This window comes from Prenolepis imparis, unplaced genomic scaffold (assembly GCF_030444845.1).
Source record: "Prenolepis imparis isolate NDT839.2.m4 unplaced genomic scaffold, iyPreImpa1.0 SCAF_1, whole genome shotgun sequence".
Lineage (NCBI taxonomy): Eukaryota > Metazoa > Arthropoda > Insecta > Hymenoptera > Formicidae > Prenolepis > Prenolepis imparis.
This window is the reverse complement of record NW_028141159.1, coordinates 18791928-18813134: the sequence shown is the minus strand read 5'-3', so window position 1 is coordinate 18813134 and position 21207 is coordinate 18791928. Positions and strand designations below refer to the sequence as shown.

At 28.8% G+C, this 21207-nt stretch overlaps 1 protein-coding gene across 12 annotated transcripts in view; it reads left to right on the top strand.

Moving 5' to 3' along the window:
- LOC145934856 (metabotropic glutamate receptor 8) overlaps nt 1–21207 on the top strand; it is a 117469-nt gene that overhangs the window by 30398 nt on the left and 65864 nt on the right. For all 12 annotated transcript variants that reach the window (XM_083035714.1, XM_083035741.1, XM_083035732.1 and 9 more), the window contains 2 exons: nt 3596–3796; nt 7626–7841. In XM_083035714.1, the coding sequence (XP_082891840.1) occupies nt 3638–3796; nt 7626–7841 (375 nt within the window). In that variant the 5' untranslated portion in view covers nt 3596–3637. The remainder of the gene's footprint in view (nt 1–3595; nt 3797–7625; nt 7842–21207) is intronic.

Genomic DNA, 21207 nt, shown 5'->3' with positions numbered 1-21207 from the left:
TCTTTATTCTTTTTGAAAGCTTCATTGCGAATTTGACATATTTCCCATAGTTTTGAATAAACAATGATTTATTCGTTTGGTTAATCGAAAAAAACTTCTTTTTCTCGATAATAGACATATAGTTATCATGGTACATTATAATCAGTTATCAGTTTCAATATATTGATTACAAAAACAATTAAGTTGTGCAGTAAACATACTAATTAAATTGGTTTTTAGAATAACTAAATGTTGCGACTATAATTACAAAAATGTAATTTTTAAACGCTTTGGAATTTTGCAAAATAGTGCTAATTTAATATTTTTTATTAAAAATATTAATAAAATTCTGCGATCAAGATTTTTTCATATAACTTTTCATATCCTTATTTTAATAAAATTAGATTGTAATTATTTTATATTTTAATAATGCATATGTAAATAAAGTAATTAATAATAATAATAATATTAAAATAATATTAGCATTTACTTGCACTTATTAGTGACAGTTATTTAGTCGTAACGTTTGAAGTTTGCAAGTTTACTATATGTTCAAATCCAGACTTTGATTTCGTGCATAATGGTTTTTAGTGAATATATTGTCTCTCTTTATATATAATCGCATTTGGGGAAAATAATATTAGGAAAGGCCTAGATTGTATTTCGTTTTCTTGAAAAATTTATCACTCCGTACAATTCGCTGTATCAATTCGCTGAACGAATAAGCGCGATATGCAATCGATCATTTTTTATTCGTAGTTCAAACTCGTTTGTATTCCTTTGCGTTACGTCCCTTTATCCGATGGTGTGTGAATTCTCTTTCTCGTTTATCTTCTAAATATAGCCGACACAGTATTCCGAGCTAGTTTTTCCGTCCGAGTAAAACGATATCTTTGCTTGAGAGAGGGCTTCCGTAACACTTTCTGATAGTACTTTTCGGCAAGTACCCGCGGATCAAATCAGAGATGTGAAACACACTATTTCTAAAACACTATTGACGAAAAGCTTCTTTTTTCATTGAATTACACGCTAACATTACGAGAAAGCAGAGAGATGGTGGAGCTTCTTTGAGATATAAATTGACACATTTTAAACAAATTCAAATTAAATAACATTAAATTACAGTGGTGTATACTTATAAAAAATTTAAATCATAATTTTTTTTATTTATTTTATATTACGTTAAACGGTTTATCTTGTGAAGAATAATAATAAAATTACAGAAATCAACCTTTTATATGAATTTCTAAAAGAGAAAGGAATATAAATTCTCTAATTAATTTATCTATATTCTCTCTATTCTTTTTCTTTCAATTTGCAAGTTCAAAAAAAATCAGGAGAATTACTTTTAAAGTTATTATTTTTTTCTTTTTTCTCTTTGAGATATAATGCAATAACTATGTTGGTCTTTATTAAAATAGAAAGCATTTTTTGTAACGCTTTTCCAAGATAAGATAATAATGTAAGAAAAAGAACTATTTTATTTCTTACAATTTATTCCTAACAATAAAGAGAGAACTCGAAATACCGATACAACATTGCGTTTAAATTATTCATCGGAATTACACGAAATTATTCGCATGACGATTACTGTCACAGATCGCACTAATGCTCTACATTCTTTCTCGAAGCAATGGCACGTCTGAATTTTGGCATGTTCGATAAAATTCCGTTCAATCTCAGTTGAGGCGTTGAATGTTTAGCGTACTACATGTGTTCTTGAATGCGGCAAGATGAAATTGCACATAAAGAAATATATATGTATATATGTTCACGTTTTTCTTAAAATTAGTGACAAATTCAATTAATTGCGTTTGCTTTTAATTGAAATCTATGCGCAAAAATATTTTATATAGAAAATCCTCCGCAATATTTAAGATTATTCTTTACTATTTGTCATTATTTTAATTTTTTTATAAATTAGTAGATTAAATAAAATTATTGACTTGTATGGCTCATAATTAATTTAAAGTTTAACTAGTTTTTTAGATAAAATTTTAGATAATTCTTCGCGTGCGTTTGTTATACACGAGATAAGAAAAATTTCACAGTACGGCGAATCGTAAGATAAAATGTTGGACTTATTATTGGAGTTATTATAGATTATACAATATAGATGTAGGTTCTACGCTAGAATATCCTCTAATAATTATAATTTAGGCATTAAACATAAAGAACGCGATAAGTATATTCTCGACGAAGGTCTTAAATTAATTGAAGGACTCGAATTTAATTGCGAAATTAGGGCCTCGAATGGCTTTCGAAGGAGGCAAAGGAGAGACATTAGAAAACCGAAACACGCCGTGAGCAAAAGTGAAATTTGTTTAACAAAGTAATTTTATCGTCAGTGTTTTCCTGCCTTCTCATCTGCATCGTTGAATTAAATTACAGGCGCACAAGCAGGCAAGCAATCAACAACTTTTCCTCGAAAGAGAATGATTTAAAAAAGCCCAGAATATGTAAAAGCATCGACTATCTCAAAGTGGGCAGGTGAAATTAAAAAGAGATGCGTTAATAATCGATGTTTTTCTCGTTGATATATAATAGATTATACAATAAAAACACTTAAAATTAAGACACTTTCTTGAATTTAACGATAAAAATCAAGCTTCTTCGACAACTACGGAGAGAAAATTGAACAACAAAGATCAATATAAGACTATATGACGCTGACAGACAACGAAGTAATTAAAGGAGGGATAAAGGGTGACTTTGATTCTTATGAGATAGTAATACTCTAAAATAAGCGGAATTAGGTCGGATCGTAGAGAAAGAAAGATTATATCTAGCTTAAATACTCGAAATAAATGATGCTGCAAATAATATATGTGCTTTTTTCTATTCTTTATTATTTCCTAACGCAATAGCATATGTTTCGATCACTTTTCAAGAAGAAAATTTAACAGCGATGAATTGAGAGATTCGATCTTTGAACATGAAAGTTTTAACATGAAACGGACAGAGATTTATCGTCGAGAAGAAGCTATTTCATAAATTCAGAAAAATCGTGACTCGAATAAAAGAGTTTAAAATAGACAGGAATGAGAGAAGGGGGGATATATAACATATATAATATATATACGTTTCTGTAAACACGCTCTGTAAAACGTTTTTGCGCACGTACGATTTATCTGTTTTTGTCATAAATTCATATTTTCAGCGCACGAGCAGTGAAATGTATATGACGCTGCTTATCAGTTATTGAAAGTTTCAATCTAAAGCATCCACGCTTATAAGTCGTTTTGAAACAGCTTTAAAAAAACAATATAACTGCAACACTAATAAATCATGTCATAAAGAAATGAAGAGAACTCAGTTACAAACAGATGTACAATAAATTTATTCTAATCAACTAAAATGAAATATTAAAGTACATCAATATTATCTTTTCGTCGAAAAAATGGAACGTAATTTTAAAAATATTAATTCAATATTACTATCTTCGATCATTAATGTCTTCCTATTATTTTAACATAACCAGGATGTAATATATATATTCAATTTGATTATTTATTATATGTCATATTATTATATATAATGTCAAAAAGATAAAACATACCCATATTTCTAGTTTCAAATTCGTAAAATAACTTACAAATATTATTTCATGTTTCAGTGAGATATCAACCACGAGAGCCATTCGAATAGTTCAATTTCCATGTCCAAGATGAGCTTGCGCAAAATCTTACCGTGGATGTGGTGTTTCTTGATTACGAGCGAGTGTTACAACGCGAAAAATAGACTTGAAGACGGTTCGAAGTTGATACGCATCAGTGGTGATATCATCTTTGGCGGTATCTTTCCAATGCATGAGCAGGTAAGTCTTCTTTACATAAGATATATCAGTGCTTCCGTACTTCTTGTTAGCGATAGATTTCTAGTTAACTTCGAAATTGAAATCTTTCTTAGCAAGAGCTTCAATTTACAATACCTTCCTATTTTCAAAATTAAATATTTTAGTAATCGGTTAGTAATGGAATTCAAATTAAATAAAAAATAAGTTTTCTTTAACCATTTATACATATGTAATTTGCTAATTAGCTTTTTATTCACGATATTAAATTAATATTTTGTAATTAAACTTTTGAGCAACTTTCATTAAGATATATTGTACTATAATAAAAGTATAGTATGTATGTAGTTATATGAACAATAAAATTACACGATAAATAATGAAAATGTTATACATTACGAGTAGATAAAAGAAATAAAAGAAATGTAGAATTTCTAATTAAGTAACAATTATTCTTTCTGATTCTTTTCATGGACGAAGTTTATTCAGCGATTGTGTTTTTATCTCTTCTATGTGTGTAAATGTTAAATTAGTATGATATCTTATGTATCGGAATTCGCTCGGAGCGGGTCAATATACTATGTATATCGCAACTTTGCTACGCGCATTGTATTTGTATTCACGAAATTGTACTTTTTTCTTCTTATTCTGTACTCTTTCGTCTCAAATTACTTCGCAGAAATCGCGCTCTCTCGTCTTTCCAATTCATCTACTTGAAAATAACGAATATTCCGAATAAAATACAGCGTTCGGCGGCGATGAAATAAATGCATTCGTTACTATTGCCATTACAATCAATATTAACCGATGCAACGAAAGCCTCGTTTAATATATAATCGAAAAAATGCGAGCGAAAAAGTGTATCAATTTATACACGTAGAGAAATACAAATATCCGTGCTTTTTCTTATTAAAAGTAACTTTATTTTCCATATACGCTAAGACAAATGATGCAAATATTTATAAATGTAATCATTTAATTTTAATTAACGCAAGTTATATATTGAAATTTATTCTCGCATTTTTGCCTTATTCTACAATTTGTAAAAACGGATGAGATATCAAAATTCGTGGTTTTAATTAAAATCGCTTTTTCGTTTCTCAATATTTTTTTATTATGTATTATATAACAAAATGCATATGCTTTCCGAAAAAACATTTTTTTTTTAAATAAAATAAAATAAACGGAGAGACTAATAATTATTTATTATTAAATCATATACATATATGTGTCCTCGTTTTAGCTCGAGTTTTATTTATTCAGATAGCATAAACGCGAACTCGGTGACACATTTAATATTCACGTTTTGCTGCTTTGCGAGAAATACTTTATTATGTTTACGCACGGAAAATAAGCCAACTCTCGAAATTATCTAATATGTGTTATGCAAAAGTTTGACGTAATCGACCCCGGATCTCACCTTTGACGTCATATCATATGCGATTCAGGTGAAATATAGCGAGAGAGACCGTAACCCGTCTAAGAGCCGTGTAGATATCCTATATCATCACAAAATATTTCACCAAGAAAGAACATAAAAAAGAAAGAGAAATATATGAGCATTGCAAAAATTGCAAAAGTTGAGCTTCAATATCAAGAATGTTGAAACTTTATTTTGTTAAAAATTGACTTTCGAGAATTTCCACTTTGGAGAATTATGCGCAATATCGCAAGTGTTTGTACCTGATGTGTAAAAATGAAAATATATAATATTTATTTTATACGATTAAAAAATAACAGACCACTCAGACTGTAACCATGCACTGTACGGCTTCTACCGTACAAAACATGCAGTTTTTGTGATCTTTTAAAGAAAGCTTTTTAAAACTTTATTTGGTTTTCTCTTTGCAGAAATAAATTGTGATCGATATTAAAAATATATAAAATACACGGATTTTCAAATCAAGTCTTTTATCAAATTTAAATAAAATAAACTTCACTAATTAATCATCTATAATTTAAATATAAAACGTACGACATTCATATAATTTCGAAACTTTTAAATTAAAAACTTGAAATTTTTTTAAGAAAAATTGTAAATTTTAATATAAACATATATAGGTACATACAGAATGTTTTAAGCACATTTTTCAGAATTTTATCTGGAAAATTCTTTTTCTATTTTACTTATTTTTCCAAAGAAATTCGATTTCTTCCTTTCGAATACACGGTTATAAGTTCGATCCGTATACAAAGTGCGAAGTAAACATTCTTGTGAAATGTTACTTCTTTATTCAGTTATAGGAATAATATCGAAAACTTTAAGCTGATTTATTGTTGTCGCACAACTAGTTCGTGCAAATAACCGTCGTTCACCGAACTTTCGCCAGCGAATAACTTTCCTTCTCACACCGATTGTTCTTGTCACTCGATATAGTGACTTCTGAATAACGAGTGACTCGAATTCGCCCGGGTGATTAGTGTTCAGATAAATTTTCGAAGAAGCAATATAATAACTTTGACAATGTTACTATTCATTTTTCGTTTTTGCAAGCAATGAATGAAAATTGTTAATTAAAAAATAGTTTCCAAAATCATTGTTTTATTATATTAATCAATATATAAATATAAAATGTTATTTTATTGAAAATGTAATTTATTATGTAATGAGTATCTCTATAATATGAATATTTCAACGTTGCTTCAACGTTAATAAACTGATTGACATTTATTAAAAATATTTTTAGGTTTCTTATATTTTAATTTCGCAAACGTAGTAGTACAACAGCATTATAATTTGAAACAACAAATTATAATATTTATTTATTTTTTAAATAAATAATGTTAAGTTTGTGTGATGAAGTTTATATATGTATAATTTATAATATCCTGTTATATACACACATTATAAACATTTATATCGCTCGATTCATATCATTTTAAGATTCCTTAGTCTAAAAATATTCATAAAATAAAATAATATTTATTGAAATAAAAAATATATATGTATATTTTATGGGTGAAGCACACAGTAGGGGTCTCGTCATCCCTTATTTCAACTTTGCAACCAAAACAAATTCCGGGTTGTTAGAATTAAAAGCTTCATTTCGGGAAAGCTCTGTGACCCCGAAACGAATGGTCAGCGTTCCCAGCTGATTTCACAAACATTAAAATCAGCGGCGGAATCGCGTTGTTGTCAGGATTTACGAGCGTATTTGGTTGGACTGTGTATTTTCGGGTTGACGAAATCCTCGTATACAATGAGTGTAGCGACCTGCGGATTTATAGTATTGTACCACAACTAACTTTCCTCACACTACTTGAACTCGACAACGTCAACAGCAACGCATCCGACTATAATGCTCGAGGATACGACGAAGGGTCGAAGTTCCCTATAATTTGGTCCCTTCGGACTTGTGTCTCGCAAGTTGTGACCATACATGCGCTATTGTAGTCAGACACTGTAGAAATGAAGGGCTCTGGGGAAAAGTACGATATTGATCTATGGAAATTTAACGTCTATCTTATTTGTTGCCCTATCGCTGCTGAAATATCAGGGCTGCACTATTTCGATCAGAAACTTGAATTGTGCTGACGTGGTTAGATCACGCTATACGTGATATTCATACATAATGCATGAGAAATATAACGTAAAAATTAAATTATTTAACTTTTTTTAACTTTTAAATTTGATTAAATTGAGGAAACTTATTTCGAAATTTGATTTATATAAATTTGATTTATAGGAATTTTTTTTTAAGTTGCAATTTTTTGTTTTTAAAAAGTTATTCTTATTATTATATTATTATATAAGACATTATTTTATTAATATAAAGTGCGTAATTATAAAAGTATGAAGATAAATAAAGATTCTGTGAAATGTATACATGTATGTATTTATTTATTTGTTCAGATCTCACCCTCCATCGGCCAATCACCATGCGGAGCCGTGAAAGAAGAGAAGGGTATGCAACGATTGGAAGCTATGTTGTATGTTCTGGACCAGATTAATGCTGATACAGATCTCCTGCCAAACACAACGCTGGGAGCTCTCATCCTCGATTCATGCAGCAGCGATACTTATGCTCTGGATCAAAGCATGGAGTTCGTCAGATCGTATATGAATCAGGTAAGTCGTCATTTCTTTGATATAATAGTATTAAATAGTAGCAGTAATTTACTGCAAAGTTTTGTGCTGTGGAATAAAAAATATAATCGTAAAATTTGAAGCTTAAAGTTTAAAGCTTAAAATTTAAAGCTTAAACTTTGAAGATTAAAATTTAAAGATTAAAATTTTTAATTCCTAAATTGACAAGAGAGTTTGCTGATAAACATTTGTTTTGTGAATTGCACTATTTTTTGCGATTAATAAGAAAAAGAAACACATACTCAGTTTCATATTTTATAAATACATTTTACATATTACCTATATTATACATATTTTAGTATATTTAGTTATATTTATTTTAGTATATTTAGTATATATCAAATCACAGTAGTTCAATATGTTTGTTCAAAATGAAAAAAAAAAAAAGCAATACAATCTTTAAATGAATTTCACAATCAATACCTCAATTGTTCTCGTGATTTTGTTTGGACGCAGTCTATTACGCGCGAACTCTATCACTAATTATTCAATTAAATTACGTAGAAATTACATTATTCTATATTGATTTTAAGATAAAAGATTCAATATATATTTAAACGTAAAATAGACCGCACGGTTTTGCAAGGAAAAAATTTATGATTCAACGAGAATGAAAAGATAGAAATTTGATCGAGAGCAACGCTTAGGATCACACAATCGCGCATTACTCTTTCTTTTTTCGTCTTTCTGAACATTTACTTCTTTTATAGACTCAATAATATACTTTACTCTGTCAAAGCCCGATCGCCATTGTGCGTTAACAATACTTTTATTCCCTAAGATATGATTTGAACATTCTTATGAATCTGGGAAAAGGTTAAAAATTTGCGTCTCTTTATTGATAATAATAGCAAATTTGTTTGAAACACTAAACTTATAATTTACTCTCGTTTTTGTTGATTTTTTTTCGAATATGAAATATTTTGGACATTAAAGTATGTTTTATAGGAGCTTATGTTTAAATATATATTTTAGTAAAGTTTTAAGACAGTTGATAAGATATTTAACATATGAAATTTAAGTTAAAAAAAAACAAATTTGCTGAAATTTTCATGTTGTAAAGATTGACTGTAAATGCGTTAAAAAATTTTTGTTCGAAAGAGAATAAAGAATCGTGATATTACTTTGTACTCTCTCTATGATTTCTGTCGATATCAATATGGGTCACAAAGTACTAAATAATTATAAAGATTAAAAATGAAACTAGGAGTTTTTTTTTAAATTTTAGTCTCGGAGCAATTAATTTTTCTTCGCGATTTTTTGCATTTCGTATACTGGCGCTATCATGTCTGGTTTCTTAGCAAGATGGGTATCTCGCGAAAGTAGATACGGTTGTTCGCATGCCAACATTTCGGAAGTTTCTAAACTTTAGCAACTGTAACGACGAGCTGCTTTTGGTTGGTTATCCACGCCGATGCGGCGATAAGAGACGATTGGGTAACATCTTCCGTAAAGCTGATTAAATGCAACAACTCTTAGTGTGTGTGTGTGTGTGTGTTCTCGCCACTTCTGACCCAGTGAATAACTGGCGCCAGAACGTGTTTCAATGTTGTTTAATGAGAATTCACAGCTAAAGCTGTGCGACGATTATCTTTCAAAGATATTTTTATAATTTTTTTACATGCAATGATTCTACTTATTTATCTTCTTAGAAATCTATCTGTTTAATTACTTCATATAAAGAGGTAATTTCTGTTATGATAATATTAATTACACTTTACAATAACTAAAAATTGCATATTTCTTATATTTGAATTACGAAATATATATAATTCATATTAATCTATTAAAATTACATATTAGGACATATTAGGACATTAAATGATTATTTGATAATCTTTTTTTTTGTAAATTAATTTTTAATTGTTAATTTTTTTAAATAAAATAGATGCTTAGATTTATTATAACATATACCATAAAATAAAGAATTATTTAGTATGTCTGAAAATCTTAAATTTTAAAAAAGAATATAATTGAAAATATTTTGTAATATATAGATACATACACAAGTATAAAAATATACAAAAAACTTCTTGTGCCTTCTCTTGCCACATGTATGTGTTTTGCATAGATAGAAATATATGATAAAACTTGCAAAATTAATGAAAGTGTCCAATTGATATCTTATAAAATATTATCAGAAACTCAATTATAGATCGCATAAAGTAGAAATGAAGGTATGAAAATACAGATATATATCCACATAATTACACACATTTATTATTTAGTCTCATAATTTAATCTCATATTCTCGTCATTACGAAAGATATTTATTCTTTATATTTTATTTTTTTCTTAAGTTAATTTTCTACAATTCTCTTCTTTCTCAGACGTAAAATTTATTTTGTGAAATATCTCTATACAAATTGGAAAAATGTTTATTATATGTAAAGAGAAAACATAGAATTTATCTCATGAAATATCTTCGTACAGAGAGATTAATATATACGGGTGTCCCATTTTAAAGGACCCACTCAAATATCTCAGAAACACTGCGTTAAATCAAAAAATGTTTCCTACAAAAGTTGTAGGGTTTCGAAGGGGACATAACATAGTAATATTCATATGACCTTGGGCGGCGTCCCCCTCGAAACCCTACAACTTTTGTAGGAAACATTTTTCGATTTAACGCAGTGTTTCTGACAATGAGATATTTGAATAGGTCCTTTAAAATGGGACACCTGGTATATATAAAACTTTGATTTGTGAATTTTGTCATTTATACAATTTATTCCATATTTTTACCCTTACGTATTTAATAATTTACCATAGGTACATATATTAATTTCGATCATTAAAACACAAGACATTTTATTTAAAAAAGTTGAATTATGTAATATCAAAATTGTGGTATATATGTGTACATACACACATACCGAAATCGACAGTGAAATAATCAACAATCTTTATAATTGATATTTGTGGATATAAATTTTTATTTTAGTTCTTAAATAGAGAATTTAAACCGTGAAAACAAAATATATATTGGTTTTAATACCTTAAATTTTTAATATTAAACGAAATTCGGATTATATTAAAATCAATAAAATCAAAGTTATTTAAAAATTAATTTAGATGGATAAATTTTGGAGAATCACGCATAAAAATATAAATCATGATTTATATGATAGAAAATGCACATAAATACACCTAAACAATAGAGAAATCATGTAGACATTTTATAGTTCTGGGGCGTAACTCAGTAATTAAAACCCTATTATTATTGCGATTCATCCGAGTATGTGGGACGCACGATAAATATGTATCGATGAAAATTATACATCCGCGAGATGAATCTGAATCAGTACGCCGTGTCCTCGTTGCGAATATTACAAAGTACAATGGCGCCGCAAATCAAGATGGAAAAGCCCGTAAATATTTATCGCTCGGTCGCGTCAAATGAGAGCGAGTTGGTTTCGTTCGTGACGTGTGGTTCTCTTCATCGATCTACACGATCCTTGCACTCGTGATTACAGCGAATGCCGATGGCGGATGAAAACAAAGTAAATATTTATTGACGTAGCGAAGGTGGATACAAACCGCTTTTTGTACACGGCTACTCGAGATCAAGCCACTCTAGTTGAGGTCGCTGAAGTGGAGACACACCGATCGATCGATCGGTTTTTCTCCCTTTATTTACCGTAAGTCAGCTGTCAGCTGGCCCATACTATTTATTATACAGGGTATATCGTAGACGAACGTGGTTTTTTATGTGTGATAAAATCGCCTCGAGTGATAGTTTAATATAAATTGTTACCAAGCATGGCGTATGATGCGCATAATGTAAAACTATGAATATCAAAATATAAAATAAACTGTATAGACATGTATGAAAGATATTCTTGACTTTTATCAGACAAATTTATTAGATATTTGGAATGTGTGATCAATATTTTATGAATGATAAATTGTATTTATAAATGACTACGTATGTATATACAATATAGAAAAATATTTACAGAGTATACAATAACTTAATTAAAATTATAGTATATAACAACTTAATGCAAACCATAAAATAAGCATATTTAATACTTTATTGCTAATTATGAGGCTTAAGAATATAATATTACATCTTATATTTCTTCTCTCCGTTACATAATAAAGTTAATACACATATATATACATATATATATATATATATATATATATATATATCCATGAAATTGAACTTCTAAATCATATATAATATTTAACAGAGCGCCAAAAGCGAAATTATGCAACTATATTAAAATATTTAAACATAATATAATAATTTTTGGCAAATTCCGACAATTAACAATAGCACTTGATATAAAGGGTCACAGTTTCCTATATTTTGAATTAATTTCCTATATTAAAAGATTTTGATGAGATAATTTATACTAGGCATTCTTTATAACAAATTGCTTTTTGGAATGACAAATGGTGTTCACAGAAACAAGTCGTGCGAGGGAGAAACGTGTTTCATGATTGCCAATCACGTGATGACTGACTGAAAAAATGAGTCTCGTATGTGTGTATATATATATACGAGACTTATTTTTTCGCTCATATATATCTGTTGATATTTTTCTCTTACTTTCCAAAATCTCACATTTGTATCTTTCACGCATTTCTTTATACAGTAGTCCTTTTCTTTTCATGTAGTTGTACTTGCAAAATAAACTGCCCGCAAGAGTCCCATGAAGAAAAGTTCTCGCCATCTCGTTTACTTGCTTATTTCGTGTGTATAATATATGTTCCAATAACGTTACACTATCGTGGACCGCAGGAAGGATCCGGCGGGTATTCTAGAAATATTTTGGTGAGAAATTTTCCACGATATAAATTGAATTTGTGTTGGAACCGCTTCAATGTTTCATAAAGCAAGAATTTTGACATTCTGTATATTTAAAATTTCAAAAACTGAAATTATAAAGCCAGAGGGATTTTAATAAATTAAATTCGAATTTTCACAGTTTCACGCAACTATTTAAATTTATTTTCAATTTATATACGTTATAGAAGACAGCAGCAGAAAAGTGATCTTTATTAATTCATATCAGATCTGTCCGCATATTATAATATTTTGTGCATTTTCCTACATGTATAGCTAAATTTTATTCAGATACTTTGTAGAATCGAATTCGTACAATTCAACTTCGCTTACATTGCGCAAGGCAATGTCAGATTAAATTGTACAAATTTTTATCAAATGTCCTGTTGTCAGATATCCGAATAAAATCGCTGTAAATCGACCTGATTCTGTCTCGTGGACAATGGCCGTCCGTTTCTAAATCACGTGCCGCGACGTCAGCGTCATGACGTAACTAAATAGGGTTTGCGGTTATAACTGGGTCGGTCGCCGGTAGCGGAAATGAAAGGAAATAGATTAAATTATTATGTCAAGTATGTGTGGATGAGCCTGATGGAACAGTGAGGACGCAGAGATTATTTATCGAGCTCTCGTTAATCGATATAGTCCGTAATTTTATGCTCTCGTGAAAAATTTCGTTAACATTATATAATACTCTAAGCGTAACAAAACTTGATTAGAAAGGCGACACATAATCTAGTGAAAGGCTATTATGTTAGTGAAAAAGTTATAAATAGTTACTGAACTTCTCTCACTGTGAATAATTTTACAATGTTGATTAAAAAATTATGAAAAATTAATGCGCTCATTATGCTCGATAGTCGTTATTCAAAGGGCTATTTTAAACTTTAATCAAGAGTTCAGACTTAATTGAAAATGGAATATAAAAAAGACTATAAGTGCCGAAAATCTCATAAATGAGATATACGCTCTTTTCAATCTTGGCACGTGAAATCTCTTTGATAAAGACATTTTCTGAAAATATTTAGCTTATCTTTTTTTTTGTCTTCGATTTAAGAACGACGACGATTTATGAAGAACGTACGACGAAAAACTTAATGATTTATCAGAGAAATGTCATATGAAGATATTGATTTTCGATTGGTTTCCTCAGCAAATTTTATTCATATATCAATAACGGAAGTCGTAGGAGAAAACAAATAGAGTGAATCGAACATAGTGCCAGCATTTCCGGCAGCTGTGAGAAATTGCAGTTGGAAAGCGCAACGAAGAGAACGAACCACGACAATGCAAACATGCACACACATGTCTTTGGTTTCCGTTTCGAGAAATTGAGTTTGACTTAAATTAAGATTAAACTCTTGATTGAAGTCTTTAAAATAGCTCTTTGAATAGTTTTCGAGCATAATATCGAGCATAATATATGTATTAACATAATACATGTATTAACTACTCATAATTTTTTAATTAACATATATAATAATTTTTAATTATGAAATTGTGCGGTGAGAAAAAAGGATGACAAGTTGTAACTTTTTAACTAACGTAATAGTTTCTCATTCAATTTTGTGTATTATTTTTTCAATCAAAAACTCTCCGAAACAATTAAAACATTTGGCCACACTGATAAAAATATAGCTCATACGATTTTACATTGAAAAATACTAATATACTATTAAATTATATTTTGATATTAATTATGATTCGATATAAAGTACACAGTAATACACAGTAATTATATATAATTCATGTACATTGATTACAAATTATGCTATAGCTTTTAGTTTTTAAAAAATATTTTACGTTATAGAAATTCTATATGCAAGAGAACATTTGTTATAGTCACTAGCGGATCCTGACGTCGATAATGGGGGGGGGGGGGGGTTTGCAAAATTATTTTATTTAATATTTTTGGTTTCATGATTAGCTTTTATTCCAGGATCAACGACGTCGATAGCTCTTTAATGTTTGTTTTTCTTTATTTATATTTTTTAAACAAATTTAGCAAAACTGTTTCTTTTAATTTGCAGGGGGGGTTAACCCCCCTCCCCCCAGGATCCGCCAGTGTGTATATATATATATATATATGTTATATAGATATAAAGAATTTCTCGCCTAATTATTTTCATGCAACGAAATTATCTCATCATTTCGTCCTATGTCTGACTTAATCTAAACTTAACTCCTTGAATGCGTAATGAGTTTAATTTACAGTGTATCTTATACATACATATTGTATATATTATATAGATATAAAGAATTTCGCCTAATTATTTTCGTGCAACGAAATTATCTCATCATTTCGTCGTATGTCTGACTTAATCTAAACTTAACTCCTTGAATGCGTAATGAGTATAATTTGCAGTGTATCTTATACTTTTATATATATATATATATATATGTATATTATATAGATACAAAGAATTTCGCCTAATTATTTTCATGCAACGAAATTATCTCATCATTTCGTCGTATGTCTGACTTAATCTAAACTTAATTCCTTGAATGCGTAATGAGTATAATTTACATAGTGTATCTTATACTTTTATATATATATAATATATATATAAAATATATATATATATAAAAATATATATATATATAAGTATAAGATACATTGTAAATTATACTCATTACGCATTCAAGGAGTTAAGTTTAGATTAAGTCAGACATAGGATGAAATGATGAGATAATTTCATGCACGAAAATAATTAGGCGAAATTCTTTATATATATATAATATATACAATATGTATGTATAAGATACACTGTAAATTATACTCATTACGCATTCAAGGAGTTAAGTTTAGATTAAGTCAGACATAGGATGAAATGATGAGATAATTTCATGCACGAAAATAATTAGGCGAAATTCTTTATATATATATATATATATATATATATATATATAATATATACAATATGTATGTATAAGGTACACTGTAAATTATACTCATTACGCATTCAAGGAGTTAAGTTTAGATTAAGTCAGACATAGGACGAAATGATGAGATAATTTCGTTGCACGAAAATAATTAGGCGAAATTCTTTATATCTATATAATATATACAATATGTATGTATAAAATACACTGTAAATTATACTCATTACGCATTCAAGGAGTTAAGTATAGATTAAGTCAGACATAGGACGAAATGATGAGATAATTTTGTTGTACGAAAATAATTAGGCAAAACTCTTTGTATCTATATAATATATATTATATAGATATAATATATATATATATATATATATATATTATATACATATTATATAGATATAAAGAATTTCACCTAATTATTTTCGTGCAATGAAATTATCTCATCATTTCGTCGTATTAACTCCTTGAATGCGTAATGAGTATAATTTACAGTGTATCTTATACTTATATATATACACTAGCGGATCTTGACGTCGATAGCTTTTTAATGTTTGTTTTTCTTTATTTATATTTTTTAAACAAATTCAGCAAAACTGTTTCTTTTAATTTGCAAGGGGGAGTTGACCCCCCCCTTCCCCCAGAAACCGCCAGTGGTTATAGTTAACAAACTTTCAAAAGTTGAAAATAAGAAAATTCGAAAATTCAAAGTTATAAGAGTTTAACGAGTGAAAGTTACAAGAAGAAAGAACTTTGACTAACAATAAGCAAAGAAGCGAACATAGGAAACTTTGTGGCAGGCAAAGATGTCTAGTTTGTTGAATGCAAAAATTCGAAAATATGAGAATTGAAAAATATTATATTTATAAAGTTTACATAAAAATCAAATCGCTTAATATAGAAATATATCGTTCATCAAACGTATAAAAATTTTTAAATTTAAAAATATAGCATGCAGATAAATCTTCCTTGAATTAAAAAATTAAAAATATTTGTGAAAATTAAAATATTGAAAAGCTTCAAATTTGTAATATAATATACTATTAATACTATAATCTTTCATACGATTATTTGTAAGATACAGTTGTTATGCTGTAACTGTAATTATTCTGCTCATTTATTAGATGATCGGTACTCGTAATCACACCGATCACGTGTAATCTTGATCAAATATTATTCAACAATCACTGTCGCACTATGCTTGCCTGTTCATTCTGATGAAATTTAATTCGATTACGGCGGTAACTATGTGTCAACTCGTAGGACGAAATACAAAGTTACGAAGGGAATTCTACAGGTGCATTGCACTGTTTGTTAATCTATACACAGAGAACATTCGAGAAGAAGGGCTACTTTTTCAACCTTCTGAATACTGTGTTGAAATCTGCTGGCAAATATTAGACAGCTTCCGCAATACCGCGTTTTAACGTCGAGAGCACATGTTATCATGAAAATTCACGATGGGAATTGTAAATGTTTACAATTTCGTACATGAAATATGGCAAACTTTAATATTTAAATAATAATCTTAGTAAATAAATAAATAAAATTAAATAATATTATCGCGACTATTTTTATCTAGGATTTCTTGTCTACAAATGTGATTTTCGCATTTGCGATAGCATTATTAAATTGCATTTATCGGATTTTGGTAACAGAATATAATGAAAAAATTGAAACATTTAATGTCAAGAAAATCAAATTCAGGTTAATAAATTATTTGTTTAATATATAAAATAATAAAGAAAAAAATTATGAAATTAACTTGTATTATAAAATAAAATAACTGTGATACTCGTCATTACTTGAGTTTTAAAATTAATTAAATTATTTATAATAATGCACAATAAAATTTTGATTTATCAAGTTCATCAATTTATCAGTTATATAATACTTTTGTACACGAAATATCATATAACAAAATTTTATAATGTAATTGATAATATATAAGTGATAGAATATCTGTTTACAATTATGTAAAGAGATATTCTATCACTTATATTATCAATTTTAATTATATTATCAATTTTGTGAATTATCACAATATATCAAATATTCAAATTATTACAAATTATTGTGCTCTCCTATTAGTTTTTATTGACACTATAGTAATGTAAAGTTTTTCTGCTGCCGTATAATCCCAGCTCACGATATCTGATAGCCTATTACAAATGCTCCGAAAGTAAGTTTTATTAACGACAAAGTTTGCCGAGACGAAAATTACGATGAATTCGTCTCGACAGCGGTGCTATTCGCCACTGTATTTCGCTCATCAAGAGAACGACATTGCGGACAGCCAATGGAGTGTCGATGGCGACGTCATTTGCTTGATGACGATCCCATCATACCAGGCGAAATCGCGATTTATCACGAAATCGCCGTTTTATTACGGTGTTGACCTCGATCTCATTATTCATATCAATTTACAATTTTCACCCTTATATCCGGTCGCAGGGCTGAGCAATAATTAAATAAAAATGTAATGACAATTTAAATGGGTGTTTGTGTTCAGTAAAAGTATCTCAAATTCTATTGTCGGGCGTGATATATCACTTGAAAGCGAGATGTTAATGAAGCAACCGCGAATGGGTAACCCGCAAATTGAAACTTCAAGTAAGAAAGGGATGAATGAAACTGACGGACGCGCGTGTACATATATATATGTACTTACGAAGCTCGGAAAATGAAGATAAAGACTCGCACCTCTTGCTGCGTCACGATCAATCGCGTGATAATGGATAAGACTAATTACACTATCACAGTTCAGCATACTACTCCTTTCTTACCGACGTGCTTCCGGATTATATTTAGCGAGATGCTTTTAATATGGATAACTTGTATTGTTCTATGATAAATTATCTTATAATAAAGCATCTTCGTTTCAAAGGAGACATTGATAAATGATACCGTTTTATGATTTTATATATCAGTGTATTTTCCATTATTATTTTACAACTTTTTTCATTAAATGTAGGTTTAATTGAATCTAAAATTAAAATGTAAAAATATATTTATTATATATATATATAATAAAAAAAAATATATATATTAAATGAAATAATAACAAATAAATTATATCAACATTATATAGTCGATATTTCGACAACAAAGAACAGATATAATATATATCTATATTGTTATTATATAAATTTCCATGTTTTCAACCTTTTTAATGAAAAAAGTTGTTTCAAAATTAATATGAAAATAGACTGCATTTATTATTGTGCATCTGCATTGGACAGAGAAAATAAATAAAACAACACTAGCTTTCACTCTTGATGTGTTTACGAATTCACTACTTGGTTTTACTTACGATGCACCTTAGAAATAAACCTATGCTATATTGCATAACGGTTGGCTAAGCAAACACTAAGAAACATTCAAGCACATGAGATGTGTTGACAGAGAAGAAATATTAAAATTTTTATGAAACATCCACTGAGACATAATTAATTTCTAGTCATTCAGGTAAGCACACAAAATAGATGAAACTGTACTATTTGTAGAAAACCATTAAATTGAGACAGTTTTTATGAGTTACGTTAAAAAAAACTGCTTAATGGCTTGCCAAAGTATACTGGTATCATGTAACGTCTTGTAATTACAGTCCGTCTGCCTTCCTTGCATGGATATCGGTTTTCGATAATGCTCTCTTTTCTTCGTCAAAGTATTCCGAAGTTTCAAAAGCAATGTATAGTGAATATTTTTGCTAGAGTGTTACTTTTAACAAATAGACTAGCAAATTTCATTCTATACGTTTCGTAGACTAATAATGAACCTAGCAATAGTTCTGTTTTGTTAAAATATATTTTATAATTATTATCAATAAGCTGATTGAAAATAGCGAAGACAAAAGTTGATTGTTCAAAATGTCTGTTCACATTTATGATTATTTATAACAAATATTTATGTTTGGACAAATATTATTTCTAAATAACAGTGCACACACATTATGATCTACAATGATGAATTAATAATCTGAATGTCATATATTGTTGAAGACTTTAAGTCTCGATGCTCGCGCTTTAAATGACTAATCGACATATCAAACATATCTAGTAATAATTTTATTTTTGAAATAATATAATCATATATACGCAATATTTTGTTTTAAAAAATTATCTTTATTCTTTATTTTTTTTTCTAATGCACTAATAAATAACATTAATTTCGCGAGTACTTAAACAACGAAGAGCAAGTCACGCATATTGCACATTTTATCGATAAAAGAAGATATTAATAAATTGACACACATACACACGCACGCACACACGCACACATACACACAAAGTAGCCGAGCACAATTGTTCAAAACAGTGAAATCAAGTTTCGCAGAGTCCTACTGTTGTCATTGTATTTCCATTGTTGTTACAAGAGAACTCGTCATGTTTTGTCGATATTTGATTTAACCACCTAGTTTCGCTGGTGGCTGTTCTTGTAGTGCAAGAACTTGTAATGCAAGTTTTATGACGTCGCCTCTCGCAGAATGCAATTTCAGGAACTTTCCGCCTTTCTCCCCGCACTTGCACGACCAATTGCCTCCATGTGAAGAGAGAGGCAGAGAGCCGCAAAAAATTGTTGCCTAAACAAGATTTAAAAATTTGAGAATGCAGAGATATATGCCTGGATTTAAAAGTAAATGTCCGAGATTGTGACAATTTCAACGCAAAATACGAGAGATTTTAAAATGCGAAAGATATAAAGATACAATGATTCGAGAATATTAATATTTGTAAGACAAAATGTATCTAAAGACATGATCATTTTCAAAATATAGACATGTAGAGAAAGAGAAAGAGGCATGAATTTAAAGAAGAATTATATATCACTAAAAAAAGGGTTTTAATGACATATAATTCAAAAATATTAGGTTTCAACCTTTTTGCTGAGAAAGAATCGACTAAGTTAGTCGAAGAAATAAAATTAAATTTTACATGTGTTCTGCGACATTTCATAATATTTTATATCTTTACTTCCAAAGAGAAAAATAACTCAAATTACATACAAATTTCGTGCGAATTATGTCATTACCATCACATACATATACACATACAACAACAAAAATAATTTTAAAGAAAGTTCTATTGAGGAAAGTTCTATGAGAGTTTTACTAGTTTTTTTTATTATTTTCGCGTTAGTACATCGCACTCTGAAATTAATCAATGTGGCAAGAATTATAGTGAAAAACTTTCTTGCGCGTTGCGGGACATTTAATAAGCACATTAAATATTCATAGAAGAAAGGAACATTTGTTTGTAATCAATTATATTATTGTTTAACTGCATAATTTATAATTCAGGTTCTAACTATTAAACTATATTAACGTTTAATACTCTAGTGACAACTCTTACACAACATTATATACAATATTAGAATATTATATTATATATTATATGATTAAAAGAGTATTATATATTATATTATATTATATTTTTAAATGGTTTAATACACGCGCATACATCGCAATAACTGTAATACTAAAAAAAATTCTATTGAATTACAAAGTGAAAATAATCAAGATTTAGTAGCGCAGAAAATTAGCTAAGTTAAAGTTAATATTCAGATAACTTTATCGACTTAGAAGCTAAACGACTTCGACGTTTTCGCGATGACGATGTTGATAACCGTGGAAAATTGCAAGAAACCATTTCAACGACGAAAATTTTGAATAAG